This window comes from Aquila chrysaetos, chromosome Z (assembly GCF_900496995.4).
Source record: "Aquila chrysaetos chrysaetos chromosome Z, bAquChr1.4, whole genome shotgun sequence".
Taxonomy (NCBI): Eukaryota; Metazoa; Chordata; class Aves; order Accipitriformes; family Accipitridae; genus Aquila; species Aquila chrysaetos.
The window spans coordinates 46,469,134-46,490,341 of NC_044030.1; the positions used below are offsets into that span (position 1 = coordinate 46,469,134).

The following is a 21,208-nucleotide window of genomic DNA, read 5'->3' on the forward strand; positions in this document are numbered from 1 at the left end:
GTAAAGTAGAAATAAGAGTATCACAAGTGTCACATCACTTTCTCTAGCAGTGGGTAACTTTACTGTCCTAGAGACGATAATGCAGAGATAACTGGATACAGAGGCACCAAGCCCCCTAAACAGTTTGAAAATAAATTACCTTTAGTTGCATACCAAAGTAACAAAGTGTTAAGTGTTTTCGGTTTCACAGATATGCCTGCAATAATAATCCGAATGCTATGCTTGCCTCTGAAACTACTTTGAGATAAGTGATATGTTTTCCAGATCACAAGAATTTAGTAACTCTATTAAAGGTACTCTATGTTTAAGGAATCTCCTATAAAAAATAGCCACAGTCTGCTCCTCTGATAGTGAGTTCAGTGCACTACTGAGCAGATGAAAATACTGTTTGCTGTGTGAGTTTTTACTAAAACTTTGCAGTGTTAACAAGGTTCAGGGGATTTTATTTTTTAACCACCACATTTGTGATCTGGAGACTGTTCAGATCTTAAAATCCCAGATGCAACTTATCAGTTCATGATAAACAAAGCCAAAGCCAATAGCAGTAGGAATCCCTGAAACGTGAAAGTGCCAAGTTTAGCCCTTGCACTAATGGCTATTCTAATGCCATAGCCCAAAGATGATCCAGAGAAAAGGAAAAAGTGCTGTAGCTGTGGTGGTCTATGGACACAGGCAGGACAATTAAAATTTAATCTTTTCAGCTATAACAGTTGGTCTAGTAAGAAGGAAAAATCTCTACTTGCCCATCTTGTTCTCACAGAACTGCTTATTATATAGACTTAAAAGTGTATCAGATGTTCATACCTAATGATTCTTCTGCACGGGATTTGCCCTCAGCTGTACATGTTAAAAATAGAGCAGGCAAATTAATTCTTTAGAAGCTAGCTTCCTTCCCAGCTTCTGTATTTGGGAGGTTTACTGAAGAGGAATTAACAAAATGTATTTTGTTTCATGGTGTATTTTGTGGTGTTTAACCTCATGAAGTTCAACAAGGAGAAGTACAAAATTCTGCACCTGGGGACACACAACGCCATGCACCCGTACATGCTGGGGGCTGTCCAGCTAGAAAGCAGCTTCACAGAAAAGGTCCTGGGCAACTGGCTGTAGGTGGCCCTGACTGAGCAGGGGGGTTGGACCAGCTGACCTCCAGAGGTCCCTTCCAACCTCAACCAGTCTGTGATTCTGTGGTTCTGTGTATACCTCCTTCTTAGGGTCTTCAGTGAAAGAGAGCTCTAATCACTCAGATTTTGTTTTATAAACTGATTTTTACATTATGGAGATGTCTGTAACTGCCATTTAGAAATCTGAAGTGGTATCATACTATATTATGAAATATATAAGACAAGTCTTCAAGTGATATGAAATCTAAAATTAGCAGAGTAGCAGAAAAGGGAACAATACAGCACAATAGCAAATATACTGAATTGGCCGGTGAGGTTGCTTGCAAAAGCTTGCGTGGATTAAGTGGCTGTAAACATGAAGTTATTGCATTACAGAAATAACCAAAGTCTGTTGATTTTTAAAACTTGGCATTGTTAAATAGCCTCTGTGGCTGTCTAAGATAGTTGAACTTCTGTTGGTTGTATGTAGGAAACATGCTGATCAGGATTATTCTCCATCTGCTTTTGTTCACAGTGGCTACTGTTGTGGCGCAAGTTTCTCTTGCAAGCTGCATCTTTTCCATCAGGGCAGAGCTATCTTAATTTTCATATTTGTTCAAAAGCCAGTCTGTTTCTTTGCAAACATTACAATATGCCGATTAATATAACAAGGGAAAATGAGGCTGCTACATATGATTCTACTTCATGAAAAATAGCTGCAGTACATGCTTGGATTTCTTTGCTCCTGCAGCCAGTCTCATCTTCCTCTTCTGTCCCCCATGCTGTCCTCTACCAGCAGACCTCCCTGCCCATCCTATTACTTCATATTCCTCGTTTTTTCTAACAGTTTTCCTTCAGTCTAGCTGTTCCTTGCAATCTTATGACATCATTGACCCATATATAAAATAAAACCACATAAGTGTTCAAAATGCCTCGTAAATATGCCTGGTGAACACAGATGTGTGCTGTTTCCTCCACCTCCCAAGAGCAGCGCAGCATATTCCTTTACCCACAGTGACTAGCTCTGCTCCACATGGGAGACAGTCTCACTCTCTGTGTCATGATCGTGTGTCATGCCTCTATGTCACCATCCCTTTGGGGCATCTCAGCTCACCATAGTGGGAATGGTTCTCGAGGCGCTGCAATGCTGCCTGGGCTCACGGCTGTCTCATGAGCAAGGGTGGAGTTTTCTTTCTGCCTACTTTTTCCAACTGTCACCAAAACAAAAGTCAGGCATGATGTATTCTTTTAAGATAACTTAAAACTGAAATGTAGTGATCTCCCCAAAAGGGGTTATTAGACAAGCTAGACAGAGCCCAGCTCTCAGTTTTCATACCACTAGGTCTGGACAAAGAAGTAAGTACCCCAGTGCTTGGAAAAAATGGAGCACTGATGAGCAGTAGATGGTTCAGAGTCAGTCTGGAGAAGTTGATGAAATTGTTGCTATGTCATGGGACAGCTGTCAAATCTGGGTGGGAACCCTGCTCTGGAGATCTGCAGAAGACCAACTCTCATTGACCCACCTGTAACTGAGTATCTCATCACTTACTCTCGTTTGTTCCCTAGCTGGCTACAGAAATTGGTAGATCATAACCATAAATCTGTCTGTGAGCTTTGGCCTTGGGGGTGATACTGGGGAAACAACACAAAGAGGCTGTTAAGGTACTACTGTGCCTGCCAGATGAGGCACACAGTTTAGTGAGTCTTACAGCATGTCTCAGAAGAAGATCAAGTAACAATCAATGTCTAGAAACTGATAGAAATGGGGGATCTGTCAGCTTGCTAGTTATTGAACTCATCTTGTCATGATGCTAGAACTAAAAATGGAATACTCCTAACCAGATGAGAACACAACTCAAAGAGAAATGCCCGTATTTTGTAAGCCAGTCATAGGACTCCATCCACAACAGCACATTGTTGTGGCAACCTCATACCCAGTGTCATTAATTATTAGTCATTTTCCCCCTTGGGCCTTGCCATCTACTGTAATGCCCACTCACTGCTTTTGTCTTTACATGGTTGCAAGGAAGTCACAGATCTGTCATTTTGTTGGCAGCTGAAACCTGTTTGTTTACCATGAAGTGCAATGTTTGGTGCAAAGACCACTGCTTGCACATCTGATCATTTTGGCCTGGTGTGAGATGCCCAGTGTGCATACACAAATTGTTTGCAGACATTGATCAAACCAGCTGACAGTGCAAACCACAACCACAAGAAGGGATGTAATTTTGGCTTTTCTTTTTTTGTCTAAGTGAAAAACTTTAGAAGAAATAGCCTCATCTGTTTGCTAGCTTTAAAAACAGGAAGAAGAACCTCTGAAATTTCTGGATTTACTCTTTTTTTTTGGCTTTCCTTTTTTGTTTAGAGATGATCAGTGTGACTCAGTCATTCTTCTGCCAAGCAGGGACAATTCATAATGTCCAACAGTTGCCCCTAATAATTCCTGGGGAACAAATATTTTAACCTGAGGAATACATTTTTCGTCTTTGCAGATTTTCAAATTGGTAAGGCTTTTGGGTGGAAAATGAATCAAGAATGACAAAGTGGTGCTGTCTGTTTCATGTAACTTGGCTTTTAAAGACCAGAATATACAGCGGTTTTTCTGTACCTCTGAGGTTTAAGGCATTTATGTCCATTATTTGGATCCTATACTCCCTTAACTTGGGCTACATAACATTTCAGGCTGGGAAGCCTCACTCTCCTCACACCAACTGCAGGGTAAATCAGGAAGAACTAGACTGAAGTGTAAAATTGGGATACAAAACCCCTTAAATGTTTAAACAACATTAAAAATATAAACATCTGTGTCCATTAGTATGCCTTCTTCTTGCTGAGGAATGAAATGGATGATTCCAAAAAATAAACAACCACCTCTTTCATCCCTCTCCTTTCTTCTTCCAACAATTTCCTTTCTCATACCATTGCAATAACTGCCACCTTAAAGACTTTCTACACTGCTTGAGTGCCACAAAATTCACAGATCAAAACTAATCAGTGTAACAGGAAAACAAAAGGCCAGTTATGCCTGTGAAACAAGGCGAATGTCAGGATCAAGTGCAGGAACACCGTGGAGCTGCCATTCAAGTTTTTCATCAGGTAAGTAACAAGTTATGACCTGTAATCAAAGTGAGTGATACATTACAGAAATCTTTCTTTGTTGTATGCAATCTGTTGAAATGCTGGCATTTAACGTGAACAGGCTAGGGGGGAACCCTGTGGCAATACCTGCCTGTACAGCTTTACAAATATATTTATCTTGTGGTCTGTATATTTACGGTATGTGTCAAACTGAAAAACGGGGAGCAGCTGGAGCTGCCTCATTTGGAAGGCTTCTAAAAGTGAAGCTCTACTTTTTGTTGTAATCGGCAATCTCCAGCATGAGCGAGTATCCCGATTTCCTTTGCAGTCAGGTAGAGTATTCTTCACTTTGATATGAATTTGTAAAACTTCAGTCATAGCCCCTTCAGGCAAAAGTGCCATACATATGTCAGCTTTCTTGGTTTTGGGGTGGTGGTGGTTTTTTTTTTTTTTTTTAATCTCATATGCTTACTATTTGATGTTGCAACTGGAACTGCTGTTGCTGTGAACATGTCTTTCCTTTTTATATATATATCCTTGCTCTATTCAGCATGTTTCAAAAGAAGAGATGGTGCCAATGCTGGCAAAGAGAAAGCTCTGACAAAGGCAGGAGAAGATACCCAGCTAAGAGATGGATTACTACATGACTTCAAGCCATACAAAATCCTAGCCCAGCAGCCTGGTGAGTGCAGTAACTTCCAGCTGTAGGACTCCAAAGCCCAAGGATACAATACTGACACGGTGTCTGCCAATTCTTTGCTCATTCAGGAGACAGAAAAGCTCCTGACACAGCTGAACTAGTCCTGGAGGCCTCCCTGAAAGAGAGCAACCCTCCTCTGCAGAGTTTCTGCACTGTTTTGGGCAGTTATTTTGCCCCTGCCAGGGAGGTTTATTACCCTAGTGCCAGTCTTAGGAAGCCATCCCTGGAAAGCTACTTTACAGCAATATAGGGCACATACAGATCCACTTCATGCAGTCCTACAAAATAGGGGCTAATAGTTTTAAACAGAACTGAACTAATCTTCCTTTTCTTCTGTCTCACTTCCTTTTTTTCCGTTTTCCATCTCTGCACATCTCCTCATATTTGGCTTTCTCTTCTGTTTTCTTCCGAGTTCTGCAAAAGTACTGTCATCTGAGGGAGAAACTGACCGCAGGGCATTTATTTGTACACAAATAATATTTTGCCATGGCAACCCTAATTTTTTTCATTATGCAGTCCTCTGGACAGTGAAGTTGCTTTTGAACAGCTGGGCATTCCCCTGCTTCTTCTGCAGCTGGTATCTCAAAGAAATCTTAAAAACAGATTGTTACAGGCACAGAACCAATAAGGAAAAGGGACATCATCCATAGAAAAGGTTTTCTGCAATTGTTGATGGCTTTTTTGTTTGTTCATGCCTACAAGTAAGAGTTATTTATAAATGAGCAGTGATGTTATTTTGCTGTTAATAGGCCTAATTATGTTTGCTTTTACACCTATAGTGTAGCATCTGGTACAAATTAGCAGAGAATACCGTCCACAGTGTTTTGTTCTTTCTGGATTGTTACAAATTTTTTTACAAAATTTTCTCTTGCCTGATTTATTCTGTAACAACCAAATATGATAATGGCATTTGAATATTGTTTAAGCAAAATAATACTTTTCTAAAAATGTATAAATGCTAAAATGTATAGCAGAATACAGGTAGCCTATACCGGAAAGAACAGTTTGTTTTTGTCAATTACACATTGCTCCAAGCATGATATGGTGGCACTCAGCTAACTAATCTAGACCCTACCTTTACAACCCAGCTTTCCTTGCAGGAGAGAAGACCAGTTCTTGATTCCAGATGTGCACTGAGCTACAGCCCTGTCCTGAGCCCAGCTGCCATCCCAGGTCTCTGGGCTGAGCAGGGTGTTGCTGGCCTTTCAGCTCCGAGGTCTTTGATTTCCCAGCCCTAAACTCAACGCTAACCCTCCCTTTCTGCAGAGTAGATGATAAACCTCCCCAGTTCAAAATGTATGATGACCTACCACTCAACCCTGAGCCCACCTCCATCTACCTCTCTGTGTAGAGCAGGATTTCAATGTTACTCCAACCCTGAGGATCCTTGCTTCCCGAACTCTAACCCTCATGCTATGCTTCACCAGTGTGGATATCAAACCCACCCAGTTGGAAATGGGTCATGAAACCGTCATTACCCTGAGCCAGACTTTGCTGGAATTTTGTCTTCATAGGAAAAATTGCCATTTACTAGTTAGAGTTACACTTTCAATCATTATATAAATGCCTGCTCCAGCACATCTTGTTTCAGTGTACTTTAAATCCCACTTTAAATGAAAAATGTACTTGTGTTGAAATTAATATTTAGACTATATTTTTGCAAGTAATTTGCAAGTAAATCCTATTCTAAATTTGTATACATTTAAACCCATATCTTCATGTACAGCAGCAGGGGTTGTTTTTTTTGTCTAGATATGACTAACATTCAGTAATTAAAGTACAGCTTTAATTGAAGTGTTTATTATTGTTCTCACCTGAGTAGCTGAAATACTCAGTATAATACCTGAACCTTAAAGTAATTCTGTGGTCTTGTCCAGGAACCAAAACCTCTTTGAATACTGAGCCCAAAAGACAAAAATATCAAATATTAATATTTCCTTCTTCTTCTCTCCAAGTTCATTTCATAACTACTTATCTTTCGCAGAGCACCTCGGGAGTTCCACCACAGAAGGCCTCTACTTTGCCTTGTGAAGCCAGGTCTTCTCTTGTGATGGCTTCTGTCTCTTGCTGGCAAAGCACAGGTGATGTAGCTTGGTTTTATGCGAGGAAACTCCTTTACATGTTGTCACTCAGAGTCAGCTTTACTGAGCTGTGACTTCATGCCCAGCTTCACCTTTTCTGAGATCGGCCGCCTGGTCTTTTCCCTACTATGAGCAATGTGCATATTGCAGAATTGTTAAAAAAATTTTTTTTAAAGATTGCTCAGTTCAGCCACTAACTAAACTTTTATCTGGAAGTACAGCAGTACTGATTTTACATACATACATACAGCAGATGCTGACTCCACATGTAAAACAGAGTAAACCCCTCCCGTCTGTTGTCATGGGTCTGTATGAGCACCATCAGTACTGGCTGATCTCACCAAGCTCAGCCGCAGCATGGTTCCCTTTCCTGAGTCCCAGCAGATGAATTGGCACTGGACCGACTGCAATTTCCATTAATAAATTCAGGTGCCTCTTAAGATCAGTCACCAACCCTCAGCAAACCAGAAATACCAGAGAGCTCCATGGTCTCCATATGAGGTTTTCAGGGTATCAATCACCAGAAGCAACTTCAGCGCATGGAAGAGTAAATATACTAAATCAAGTCACAGTATGCAGGGACAACATGCCAAACACATGTACTCTGTTAGTACTAAACCATACCAGGCTGTTCAGAGCAGAGCCTTCCAAAACGTTATACAGAACCAGTTCAACAGAACGTGAAAATATTTCCTCTCTAAGCCATCCTAAAAAGCACACAGATGTACCTGCTATGTTGACGTGCACATGTGGCTCATGCCAGAGATGGCAGCAGTAGGACCTTTCCCCACTGCTTAGGCTGGCAGTTGCAGTTTGCTACTAACAGTGCAATGTGATAGCAATCAGAAAAATCAAATAAAACTGTCAGGACCTTTTCCTGCTCATCCCATGGATGCATTTCTTCTCCCCTCCCTGAAATGGCACGTAAGCCATATGGGAGCAGAAATGGCCAGCACAGTCATGGGCTTCTAGTACTTTCTACCCAGCTTCTCTCTGGTTTTCTCTTACGAATCAAATCCCTCAGAAAACTTTGAAAAAAGACAGGAGTATGTATACTCCTTTTATTTACTCTCACTGTTACATGCCACCTCTTGGTTAGCAACACAAAAGGGGAGTCCTTATTCACTTTACTGCATTTTGTAGTGTAGTAGCTTCATAGAGAAGAAGAAAGAACTTTAAGCATTTTCTGCTTGATTTATGACAGAGTTTAGCCCATAGGGTCTAACCAGGACTAAGTCCCTGGGAACAACATTGTGTGTTGCATTGTGTGCAAGGGCTGCAATAAAGCCAGATACCAAAACTGAACCGAATATGACTACATTGCTCTGTTAAGGTCACTCTGTGATGTAATGTACTCATGTCCTCAGAAAGACAGTTCTGGACTCTTATGTGGACTTGTACATTGCTCTGTGAGAAGCCCAGTGAAAGCCAATGAAAGTATTCCTACAGCATGACATACTTCCAGAGAATGGAGAAGATGGCAGCTGCAGAAACTGTGTCATAAGCAAGAGCAGAATCAGTTGGTATTGTGAAGCACTGGAGACGATGGGCAAAGGACATAAGGACTATGGATATGCCAATGCAAAGTTAATCTGATTAGATGACCTCAGCTCAAATTATTGGTATTTTTCATATTGAAGATAAATATAAAATAAAACAGATGCCAGGATTTCTGCCTAATTAGCCTTGTAAAGTGCCACACATGATTATAGTACTATTAAAGCATGTAAGGCATAAAATAATAACATTAACACATGTATATGAGGAGACTGAAATATGAACTGTGCTACAAGACCTCATTTCCTTGTCCAGCCCTGATGTCCTTTTCCAGCTGAGAAGAGTACTGGTGTCCAATGTCTGAGAACAAGTGGAAAGTTTGGATGTGCCTGGGCATGCAATGAGATCTTTTTATAAAGTGTATTTTCCAGGATTTCAAAACAAACACTGGAGAGGAGAGTATCTGTAGCTAGGAGTGCAGAGAATTTGGAAAAGCTCAGACTTTAATCATTGCTCTTCTGCTTCTCTGGTGTTGCAGTTAATCTGCAAATATGAAAGGAGTCAAATTAATGTAAGGCAAATTGTGGGCTGTGGATCAACTTTGTCCTTAAAGCAAGTTCACTTAATAATAGGATTTAACAAGAGATGTAATTGGCCTTCTGCCTTATCCTGGACCTCTGCATTCCCTGTCTTAAAAGGCAACAAGCACAAATGTGACTTACTCATTTCCTGGCTGGTTAGGAACGAACTGGGGAAGTGCCTACAGAATTAAACTCCGCCATCTGTAGAAGGCTTTTGTACTCCTCAAAAACTCATATATAATGTTTAATGACATTTGTTTTCCCTTGTGAGGTAGCCTGGTTAACATATGTGTGATTACATTACTCCCTGACGTGAAGAGGACAGCGTAATTAATTTAGCAGCAGGAAAGGACAGGGTGAGATTTCAGGACATGTGAGTTAATAAGGTGCAAACCTTATTCTACAAATTCATTATTAAGGAAAATGTTCTGTTCTCTTCTACCTCTTCTACACATTTCTTGGAAGACAGTCTCCTGGGCCACTCTGAGGTTTTACATCAGTTTCAGGAATTTTTATGTCATTTTAATATTTACTGTCTCAAGACCCTTGCCTGGATTTTGACTCAGTTTGTCTGTCACAACTTGGCTTTCCTAGGCTTGCAGAAATTCCCTATCATCCTCCTCCAATTCCTCTAAATTAATCTGCAAATCTAAATTACACTTCAAAAAGCATCTGCCCTAACTATTGCTCTCATTATTTTAAATGTTTTCTCAAATGTCTCCACAAACTCTGCATCTATTGCATTTCCCTTTACCTTCCAAATATTAACCACTATTTACATTTCTGCTCACCTTTTCCCTTTGCCCTTCAGAACATCTGACACACACCTCTGCCATTACACACCTCTCTTTTTATTTCCCTGGCTCCTGACAGATTACAGCAACCTGGAATTGCCAGTTTAACAATGCGTTTAACACACAGAGCTGTAAACTTTGGTGGCTGAGGAGCCGCTGCATGTGCAGCTAAGCCATCCCTGCTAAGACCTGCAACATGTTGAAGACCAGTAAGGAAAACAACTGAGGACATTAGCCACTTCAGCTGTTCTTAGCGAGTGCTTATATTGGTGAGTCACCAGTATTAGCTGGCTATTTGGGCCATCAGCTCTTCAAAAGTGGTGTATACTGTATAATGCACTATATTCGATTCTGTATGTATATATTGTGTAAAAATGGGTATTTTTCAAAGCTGCTGGAGACATTTAGCTAATCAGCTGCCTTGGCATTGAAATTAATTAATGTCAGGTGCGCATATCTTGCTTCAGAAAGTTTGACTGAAAGACCTGCCAAGAGTTTGTCGCTCTTTGAAACAGGAATAAATCCATTTATTCTAAAAGATTGAGTAGAGATATTAGTCAGCCAGCTGTCAAAAATACTTCACAGCAGATATGTTCTGAAATGAGATCATTCAAGTCTCTGAGGATTTTAGCTGTGAGAGTTTGGACTGGAAGAGAAACCTAAATCATAAGTGTGTATGGCTTTGACTAGATAAATCCTAGGTAAAGTCTTCTTACTGAGGAGGCACCAGAATGCTCTTAAAATGAAAGTCCGTATTTTAAATGTTATTGTATGCCACAAGTCAGATCTGGCAAGTATGCTGTGTCTGCAGCCTGGACAGACAGATAACGCAGAATTTCAGAATTTGCAATGTAACAAATGAAGTGATCCTGATTTCATTGTTATTTCTTCTTGTTTGTGTTACCATAGCAATTAGGAACCAAAGTACCTCTATTAAACTAGGCCCTGTACAAAACCAGAAATAAAAGTAATCCTTGCCTCTCCCAAAAGTTTTCTGCCTATGAAAAGGGACAGTGGATAAAAAGAGCCAGCCAGACAGTAAATATAATGAAACAATCCTGCATAACTTAAGTTGGACACAGCACACCAGTTTCCATGTTGTTGTCTTTTACAGATCTCACAGGAAAAAAAACCCCAAACAACAAAACATGAAGAAACTACCTTTAAGGAGGAACCTGAAGCAGAATGAGGAAGACACTATGTGGATGATTATGGAGAGCTTCTTATATGTGAGAGGATCAAAGTGAGTAGAAGCTGATGTCGATGCTGAGGAAGAACCAGACAGGGAAACGGAGGTCGTGAAAGGCTTCGAAAGTGAAAGCAAGCAGCTTGTGTTTAATAGGATGGGAGAGGAGAGGTAACGGAGGGATGGGAAAAGAGGCGTGTGATGGTCAAAGCTAGGGAATGGATCTTCTCTGTAGCACTGGGAGTGGTTGTGGCTGAGCGAGATAGTCTTAACTGACCAATTAGAGGAAACTTGCAGCAACAGTATTGGAACAAAGGAAGAGAAATTAAAATAGTTTTAGGAGAAGGCAAGGTATTTCCTTTTGATTCTCTTACTTCAAGTCTGGAGTTTCTGTGTACATCACTCAAAGAGTTATTTTGAGTCTGTCACTGCATTATAATGAAACATAACGGCATGCAGTGTGTGAGGTTTTGTTTGTTTCTTCTTCAGCAATAGGAGTCTGCTTTGGTCATCTCAAGAGAAATATGATTGTTACACAACTGGCAGCCATAACAGAGAGTAAAAATCTGAGGAGACTAAAGCAACATGGTACTTCCATCAAAAAGAGAAAAAAACTTTAGCTGACAGTTTATTTTTTGGATTTGTCATATTTCTGAGCAAGCAACCATTTTACTGTAGTCCAACAGACTTGATTCTGAAGAAGATTCTGATGAGAAACTGCCTATTTTTGCTAGCCAGCTGGTAAAGGTTGTAGTGAGCTCCTTTTTTTTCTTTTTTTTTTTTTTAAATCTATAACCTCCTTGACTTTGACTTTGTGTATTTGTGTGGGCTTTGTTCACACTGCAACAGAGATGGGAAGGCGGGGCAGACAAAGGCACAGCTGCAAAAGTTGGGCAAAGATGTTACACAGGCACCATTTCAACTTTTGGGGAGGTAACTGCAAAAGCTGGCAGCTTCAGGCCTATCTCGATCTGGACTTCTTTTTCAGAAAAAGAATCTAATTCACAGAAGGCTGAAGACATGGCACCATAAGGAGTTTTTGCATCCTACCAGGATCTTTTGTCTAGAATATCAGGAATAAATTAAACTAAGGAGTAGAGATGGAACCAGGTAGAAGCCATAGGAAAGAGGGCATTCCCTGAAAACACGGACAAGTGTGCTTAATTGTACATGCATGAGAAACAGAACCCTGCAAGAAAAGGAAAGCTGACCTTATTTCTGAAGAAGCTGGTTCTGAAGCACTTAAAGTCTCTAACAAGCTGTGTTATTCTGCACTCCATAAAAAAAAAGAATTATGGGAATGCCATGTTTTTAAACAGAGAATGCAAAAGAAGATAAAAGACCCATAGAGTTTATGACTAGCTTATAGCTGAAGGGCCAGTTTTGCATTTTGGGTTTACTTAAATCCCTAAGAGGAGTCCAGCTCGTGACTGGAGTGTGATACAAAACACTCTGCAAGAAACTACCCAAGGAGTCTGTGATGTATAAAAACAAACCTGAAAATATAAAACTTGTAGTAAAAGCAGGGCATAAAGTGAGTTAAAAATTAGCCAAGTCTTGGATCTCACCAGGGCAGGACATTCCTTGGAGGAGAAGATGGAATGGGACACCCTGGCAGTAGAGGAAGATTTTGTCAAGGACATAATACAGCTTTCGACAGAGTTCAGAGCAGAGCTGAGGGAGCCCTCTCTTCTGGGATGTTTATACTCTTCAACTTTCCCTGGTGCAGAAACTCAAAGAGGGGCTGGCAGGCTCCCTGTTCTGGAGACCACAGGTGAAACTGAAAAAAAACCCCACCAAAATGAGGGTACCTGTGCTGGTCAAGACCACTAGTTTCACTAAAGACCTATATAAATTGAATGAGTTTCTAATAGGAGGAAGTTTTTTCACTACCTGAGAAGAAATGATCTGGAGGGAGTTTTTGCCACCTATTTTCTTTGCCTGATGTATCCAGAGAGGCCTGGCATGTGTCCTTAGGAAAAGCAGAGAATGTATTTGTGGACATTCAGAAACTGTTTCTGGACACACCATTTCCACAGGCTGCATGTGGGAAGTGATTCACTGGAAAAAATAGTAACTTCCTGATTTTATTATGGGTGCTAAGGTTTGCATACGTGCTGTTTTCATCCACCTGGGATGCTGGTAGAGGAGTACGATCGAAGGTTTAGAAAGCATTTGACACTGTCTTGCATGACATCCTTGTCTCTAAATTGGAGAGACACAGATTTGACGGATGGACCAATCGGTGGATAAGGAATTGGCTGGATGGTTGCACTCAAATTGTTGCAGTCAACGGCTTGTTGTCCAAGTGGAAAGTCGTGACAATTGGCGTTGCTCAGGGGTCAGTATTGGGACTGGCGCCGTTTTAACATCTTTGTCGGCAACATGGGCAGCGGGATTGAGTGCACCCTCAGCAAGTTTGCTGACGACACCAAGCTGTGTGGTGCGGTCGACACGCTGGAGGGAAGGGATGCCATCCAGAGGCACCTTGACAGGCTTGAGAGGTGGGCCTGTGTGAACCTCATGAAGTTCAACAAGGCCAAGTGCAAGGTCCTGCACACAGGTCAGGGCAATCCCAAGCATAAATACAGGCTGGGAGGAGAATGGGTTGAAAGCAGCCCTGAGGAGAAGGACTTCGGGGTGTTGGTTGACAAGAAGCTCACATGATGCAGCAATGTGCGCCTGCAGCCCAGAAAGCCAACTACATCCTGGGCTGCATCAAAAGAAGGGAGACCAGCAGGTTGAGGGAGGTGATTCTCCCCCTCTACTCTACTCTCATCAAGATCCCACCTGGAGTACTGCATTCAGCTCTGGGGCCCCCAAAATAAGAAGGTCATGGACCTGTTGGAACGAGTCCAGAGGAGGGCCATGAAGATGATCAGGGGTTTGGAGCACCTCTCCTATGAGGACAGGCTGAGAGAGTTGGTGTTGTTAAGCCTGGAGAAGAGAAGGCTCCAGGGAAACCTTATAGCAGGCAGCAGTCTTCCAGTAGGCCCTTCCTAAAGGGGGCCTACAAGAAAGCTGGAGGGGGACTTTTTACAAGGGCACGTAGTGATAGGACAAGGGGTGATGGCTTTAAACTGAAAGAGAGTAGGTTTAGATTAGATGCAAGGAAAAGTTCTTTACTGTGAGGGTGGTGAGGCACTGGCACAGGTTGCCCAGAGAGGCTGTGGATGCCCATCCCTGGAAGTGTTCAAGGCCAGGTTGGATGGGGCTTTGAGCAACCTGGTCTAGTGGAAGGTGTCCCTGCCTGTGCAGGGGCGTTGGAACTAGATGATCTTTAAGGTCCCTTCCAACCCAAACCATTCTATGATTCTGTAATTCTATGATTTTTGGCTCTGAGGCAAAAGCTAAACAAACAGCTGTAAATACTGTACTACAGAAGTGTTGTGAACACAACAAGTACAGGTGAATGACAGAGCAGGGTTCAGGGCACTGCCAGTATACTAGCTCCTACAGGAAAGGAAAGGGAATAAGGAGTTTTCGGAAAGTGAACTATGCAGCAAATTTTGTGTAATCTAACTATCTGAGCAAGAAACCTGGGAATGTCACTGTGCAAACACATGAATGAGGGATCCAAATATTAGTATGTTTTGGGGGAAACTGAAAGAATTGCAAATTAAAAATTAAATTGCCAATGGGTATCTCCAAGGTAGATGCCACTCTAGTCCTCCTACAATGGAGTGGCTGAAATTAAGGACCTGTCATTTATGCACAGGGAATAAAAGAAAAATATTGAATAACTTTATGCAGGTTACAGGACCTTCTATAAACCATTCACTGTTTTGTTCCCCAAAGCTAGCAAGCATGTCCTCCCCATAAGAATACAGAGTCTATTCTTCTAGGTACAAAACTAACACCTTCCAAATCAAACACATTTGGGAGTCATTATTGAAGATGCAGATCATGTACCTGGCTAATCGGATATTATAAACCTCCTCTCCCCCAAACACAATAAAGTCTGTCAGCCAAAAATCTTCACGGGCAAAATGTGAAATGGGTGAGGGCTGGAGCGATCACACAAGATATTGCCAGGGCTGTTAGCACAGTTGACTAGATGCAGTGCCTATGTCGATTTAAGGGGAAAACTTCTAGATGCTACATGGGATTCAGGAATGGTAATATGTAAAGTATCTTAAGAGGTTACATCACAGTTATTCAGGAATTTAAAAACTCAGTGACTGTAAGAGATCTTTTCCTGGCTTCAAGTGACTTTGCTTAGAAACCTGTTAAGGCTTTTGATGTATGCCAAAATTCGCTAACATTACGAAAAATAAAGGCCAAATAACTGAAACAGCCTGTGTGGGCTGCTGTGCAAACAACACATTTGCTTACAAAGGCTGAAGAAAAACCCTACGTAGCTGTTCCGCACTATTCTTAGTACTTTCCTGACATAGCCTTACCAAATGATGTATTATTGAAGCCAGTGATCGTACTTAGAATACCCATTTCCATGAGAAGCAAATCTTAATACAGACTCTGAGAAAATTAGGAAATATGACTACATGTTATAACTAAGAAGAGTTTAGTTGGCATGAATTAAAACATTTTTTTGTTGAAATCCAGGTCTCTATGGATTGATGCTCATTCCTGTTTCCCTGGAGCCTGTGGATTGGTAGAAAGTGGTATTGGAGTAGTCCACCAAAAAGGTTCTGACATCCTACATCCTCTTGTAATTTTGAAGGATGTCTTCAGGAAGTCAATTGTTCAAATTTCTCACTGTACCTGATTAGTTTATGTGATGATTCAAAAGCATGGCTGAAGTGAATTTACCTTGGGATAGACTGAGGAATCCTCTGGACAGCTAGGTTTTCCCAGACATTTCAATGGGAAACTGTGTTGCACAACAACTGCTGAAGCAAGCAAGACAAGATGAATGGAAAATCATTGAATAGGGAGGGTAGGGGGCTTTAGACTATGTTACATGGGCTTAGCCAGACCCAGAAGAGGGAACAAAGGGCACGCGTGTCAAGTTTCCAGATAATACCAGATGTGTGGACCAGTAGGTATGCTGTGGCAGGATTACCATTGAGGGCAACATGGACAGGGGCCAACATGGAACTCAGGATATTCAACAAGGGCAGATGTTGAGCCTAGCAGCTGGAAGGCAGGGCCCTGCAGAAGTGCAGGCTGGGGCTGGGGGTGCTGGGGTGCAGCTCTGGGGGACAGCCCTGGGCACTGGTGGGCAGTGAACTGAACCGGAGCCATCTGTGTGCCAACCATATGTCTGGGCAGCAATGAGGGCCAGCGGTGCCTGGGGTGGTGTGAGCAGGACAGGGCCCCAAGAGCCAGGGGAGGGCAGGGACTGTCCCCTGTCTGGGTGCTGCCTCCAGTTTGGGTCCCAAGTACAGGAATGACACTGACAAACTGGTGGGAGGTGAGGGGAGGCCATGGAGATGGTGGGGCTGGAGCTCTTGTCCTGCAAGGAGAGGCTGCAGGACCGGGGCTGGTTCAGCCGGGAAGAGGGGTGACTGGGGACATCCAACAGTGGCCGTGGTATGGACAGGAGGGGATGAAGGAGACGCAGCCGGGCTCTTCACAGGCATGCACAGCGGGAGGGTGAGAGGCAGCAGCACAGCTGAAACAGCAGAAATTCAGAGTGTCTCTAAGGAGGAAATGTTTTCCCCACAAGGACAGCCCAGCAGTGGAGCCGGGGCCCAGACAGCTTGTGCCATCTCCAGCCTTGGAAGTTACCAAGTCCCAACCGGATAAGGCCCTGAGCAGCCCAGTCTGAGCCCAGAGCTGGCTGTGTTTTGGGTGGGTCTTGGAGTGGAGACCTCCTGTGGTCCCCTCCCGAGTTATCTCGTAATCCTATGAACTACAGCCCTGGAGCACTCCAGCAGCTCCTGCACCTTTCTTACCTAAAAGAGTGACGGTACCCTGCCATGGCCCTCCGCTATGGCAGGTTTTGTGGCAGAGAAGGACGGCAGGGCAGGCCGCGTCGGGCCGGGAGCCGCTTCGTCTTCTGCAGATGTGTGTGAGTGGGCATCTTACCAATGTCTACGAATACCTGACGGGGGAGCACGTCAGAGGGAGCCTGGCTCTTCTAGCGGTACCCAGCGACGGGAGCGAGGCGCTGGGCACGAGCTGAAGCGCAGGAAAAGCCACTTAAACTTTAGAAAGCACGTTTCTACCGTGAGGGGGGGTGCGGCACTTCAGTGGGCTGCCCGCAGGGGCGGCGGCACCCCCACCCCCGAGGACGCTCCAGCCCCGGCCGTCCCGTCCGGGGCCGACCCCGCTCCGACTCGGGGCGTGGGACGGGCCGCCCACCGGGGGTGCCCGCGGGCCCTCCCCGCCCCTCCCCTGCCCTCCCGCGGCCGCGGCTCGCCTCCCTGCGCCCCGCCGGGGTGCCGAGGGGCCGCGCTCAGCCCCGCCGCCCCCGCCGCCGCCGCCCCGGGCTCGGCGCGGCCGCGCCCCCGCGCTCCTGGCCGCCGCGCCCGCCCGCCCCGCCGCCGCCAGCCCCGGCTCCCCCGGCGCGGAAGATGCTGCGGCTCTGCCTCCTCGCCGCGCACGGTAAGCGGCGGCGGCGGCGGCGGGGGACGCGCCGCGACGCCCCCCGCCCGCCCGGGGCGCGGGGTGGGCGCTGCTGCGGGGTCGGCCGCGGCCCCCGGGCCGGCGGGGCCGTGACCGGGGGCTGGCTTTCTCCTTGCAGCTCTGCGGCTCGCCGGGGCGGCCTTGCTCTCCCCCGGGTCGTGCGCCTTTGAGGACAGCGCCTGCGGCTACGAGTGGGACTACGCGCATCTGCCCTGGGCACTGCACGGGGAAGGTAAGAGCGCTGCCGTCCCCCGGGCGAGCTGCCGCCCCCCCCCGCCCCCCCGGGCGCTGCCGCTGCCCCCCGGGGCGCTGCCGCTGCCGCTGCCCGCCGGGCGCTGCCGCAGCCCGCGGCCGCGGTGGCGGCGTGCCGGGGTGTCGCGCCGCTCCGCTCTCCCGGGGAGACAGCCGCCGTCGGATCCCTCCCGTGCGCAGTTTCGGCCTCCGGGTGTCAGTCCCCTGACAGCCGATCGGTCTGCAGGGGCTGCGGGGAGGCGTCCGTTCCCCCTCCGCAGCCCCCAGGCAGGGGTCTCGCCGCAGGTTTCTGCAGGATGCCTCGGAAACCGCCTTCCTATTTCTTTCACTTTTTGCTGGGAAAAGGTGACTTTTATCAAACCTCCTGTAGGTAACTTGTCCTCTTTCTAGAAGAAACACACCTGTCAAATTCCTGTTAAGCTGCACTGTTGTTTTTTCTAAATATATTTTGGGCAGTACTCTAGGGGTGCATGCATTTGCAGGGCAGGAGACGATCTTTGTGAAGAGTATCCTTACAACATGTTCAGTGAAGACTTTTCTCCAGTTTGTGGTATCTATAGTTCAACAGGAAAAAAATAGGCTCTTAGTTTTTCATAAGTTGTATTAGACTTTACTGAGACTGACTGCCGTTGGAAGAGGGAACAAAATTCATTCACTGTACAGAGTTTCCATGCAACTGTAACTCTTACTTGGTAAGTTTTTAGTGTAGGCTCCCGTTTTTGACAGAATCAATATGAACAAAACAAAGACTAAACAAAAATAAATACAATATGGTTATAACTGGGTAATAAAATAATTTAGTTTTGGTTATGTTTGGCCACAACTTCATTCATAAAGTGAAAGTTGTGCTCACACAGTAAAAGGGACTATGAGTTTTCAAAGTTTTTAAGCTCTAAAAGAGGTGCCCAGTATAATGAAGAGGTGAGTACAGACAGAAATAGACACTCCTCACTACCCCTCATCAGTGCTCCATTCAAAGGTGGCTAGTCCAGTTTTCATTCATTGATAATGAAGCGCTTTTTTTTTTTCCTGATTGATACCCAGTTCTCACATATGCAAAGTAAGTCACCTGAATTGTTCATTTTTAGATTAATCATTAGGGTTTGAGAATGTATAAAGAATGCTAACTTAGAAAAGGCTGTGAGCATGTCATGATTAAAATAATTGCTTTTTCTCTTCTTCTTTTTTTACATTTAAAGATACATAGATTTTCCCGCATTTTTTGAAGATACTGGTGGAAATTTAGTAACCATCTCTGCTCTCCCAGCTATGCCTCTTAACATCATGCCCTCTTAAGCCACCTGTCTTGGAAGCAGCACTTCCTCCTTGTGATTAACGGGGAGCCACATGGTAGTGATATTGATTCAGGTCCAAGGGACTGTGAGAAGCTGGGAGTAATACCTGCAGAAATGGATGTGCATCACATTGTGTACATCCATGCTACGCTGCTTGAAGAAACTGGGAAATTTGATCAGAGATTTGGATCAGCAGCAGCCTACTTTTTTTTTTTGACCCACAGAACACTATTTTTGTTATAGTTTGATTTTTCTATGTGACTATAAGCATACCAGTGGCTACACAGCTTCTGTCATTGTAGATCTTGTTTTTCGGAGGTATATAACTAAACTTATACTCTGGGAGAATATGTGGTATACCAGCTCTCTTAATAGGCATAGTTCTGTCAGCATTTCCATTGTAAACCTTTTTTCTGCAGTCTGTAATTTAATCACTGTAAGTCTTTCCGTGCAAACATTTGGCACACAAGGTATTAGCCTCCTCAGAAATACATTCACAGAATCATAACTAAATCTATTTGAAAATAGTTCATCCAAATCTGTGTAGCAGGTGTGCAAAACCGGTCTTCCTTAGATGCTCTTTTAGTCTTTTGTCTAGTAAAACCATGTTCCTTTTCGCAGCGCTGGACCCTGGTATTTGCAGGTCAGTGTATGTACATGTGGTGATTTACTGGGACAGTGGAGGAAGTGAAGGATGGGAGTGGTGGCTTAGCTTTGAATTGTTCCACTTCTTGCATTGCTTCAAAATTGGTTTATTATTTTAAAATATGATTTGTAATATGGAGTTATATATAGCAAATCTCTTACAGGGATTATCTGACTTGCAGTGCAAGTTCTTTCATCTTATAAATCTCTCAGTAGTGTGGTGTTGTGCCAGACTGTCAAGGTGATTTAAATATAACTAAAATCCTGCCCAGAAATTTCCACTCCATACTTGAAAGTTTTTTGCCTGGTTGCTAAGGAAGCCAAAATCTTCTGAAGGGCCAGGCACAGAAAGGAAGTGTGAGGCTAAATTTTGCTTTTGTTTACAGCTATGCATTCCCACTTAAACCAATAGGTTTCTAAGGTCCAACTGCTTTTTTAAATGTCTCTGGCTTCTCTTGAGTATTCTGGTAGTTCTGGAATAAGAGGGTTTTTTTGTGTTCAAAATGTCAATAAAACTATTGTCAAGTGCAAAAGGAAGATCAAACCAGAATAGTCAATGCTGAAACAGATAGCTGTTTAACTCTTCACTGCTTTACTCAAGACTGGCAAATCAGGCCCTAATGAAGCAGGTGTTTGTAGGATATCAGCTACACAAGAAATAAATCATCGTTTTACGGTAATATCTGTGCAGTGGACCTGTGCTCCCATAAACTTCTGCTTCACTGAAACCCTTTGTAAGCCTCAAGCTCTCTCACATGGCTCTGAATTCAGGAATAGGACCTTCAAGTATAAACGTCAAGGTGCTCTTTTTAACTGTCAGCTTTTTGAGTCAGTCATCTGCTAACTCAGTCTTTGCATTTTAGAATTGCGATGATTTTTAGCAGACAAACACCGTGCAAAGAAAAATGTAAAATACAGAAACAGCTGAGGATGTAAATTTCTTGCAAGCTTACCTGTGGCTGAGAAGCACACCCAGCTGAGGTCATGGCCCAGGCTGGGTAAATACAGCATCATGCTTGAAGCAGCATGTTTCCTAATGTGCCAGTTCTGTTTTCAGTGTAAGCTGGGAAATCCCATGCAAATGTGATGTGCTTTATGAAGTGAGTGTTTGTAGGATACCAGCTACACAGGAAACACACCAATGTTGTTGCTCAGGAAAAGGCATCATCACGTAATCTTGGTTCTGAAATCGGATGAGCAACAGATGAATTTGTGTGTGATCAATGGACCAGTGATAAGATCTTCAAGCTTTAAGTGATTTGCTAGGGCACATAAACCAATTTGTCAATGGTCCATTTTAACTCAGAGGTGTAGGCATGCTCCCATAAATATTTTTGCATTCATGATGCCTCTGAACAGATAACTTATTTTAAAAAAATCCAGGTACAGAATATAAGACAAAGATCAAACTCCTTGGACCCAACTAATGGATGAGAAATTCGGAAAACAGATCTATATTCATCAC

At 43.7% G+C, this 21,208-nt stretch overlaps 1 protein-coding gene across 2 annotated transcripts in view; it reads left to right on the plus strand.

Moving 5' to 3' along the window:
- The first annotated feature begins 17,405 nt into the window (after positions 1-17,405).
- MAMDC2 (MAM domain containing 2) overlaps positions 17,406-21,208 on the plus strand; it is a 64,042-nt gene continuing 60,239 nt past the window's right edge. Inside the window, exons 1-2 of one of the 2 annotated variants that reach the window (XM_030005668.1) lie at positions 17,406-17,530; positions 17,670-17,783. In XM_030005668.1, the coding sequence (XP_029861528.1) occupies positions 17,500-17,530; positions 17,670-17,783 (145 nt within the window). In that variant the 5' untranslated portion in view covers positions 17,406-17,499. The remainder of the gene's footprint in view (positions 17,531-17,669; positions 17,784-21,208) is intronic. The other variant, XM_030005669.2, reaches the window with a different exon arrangement.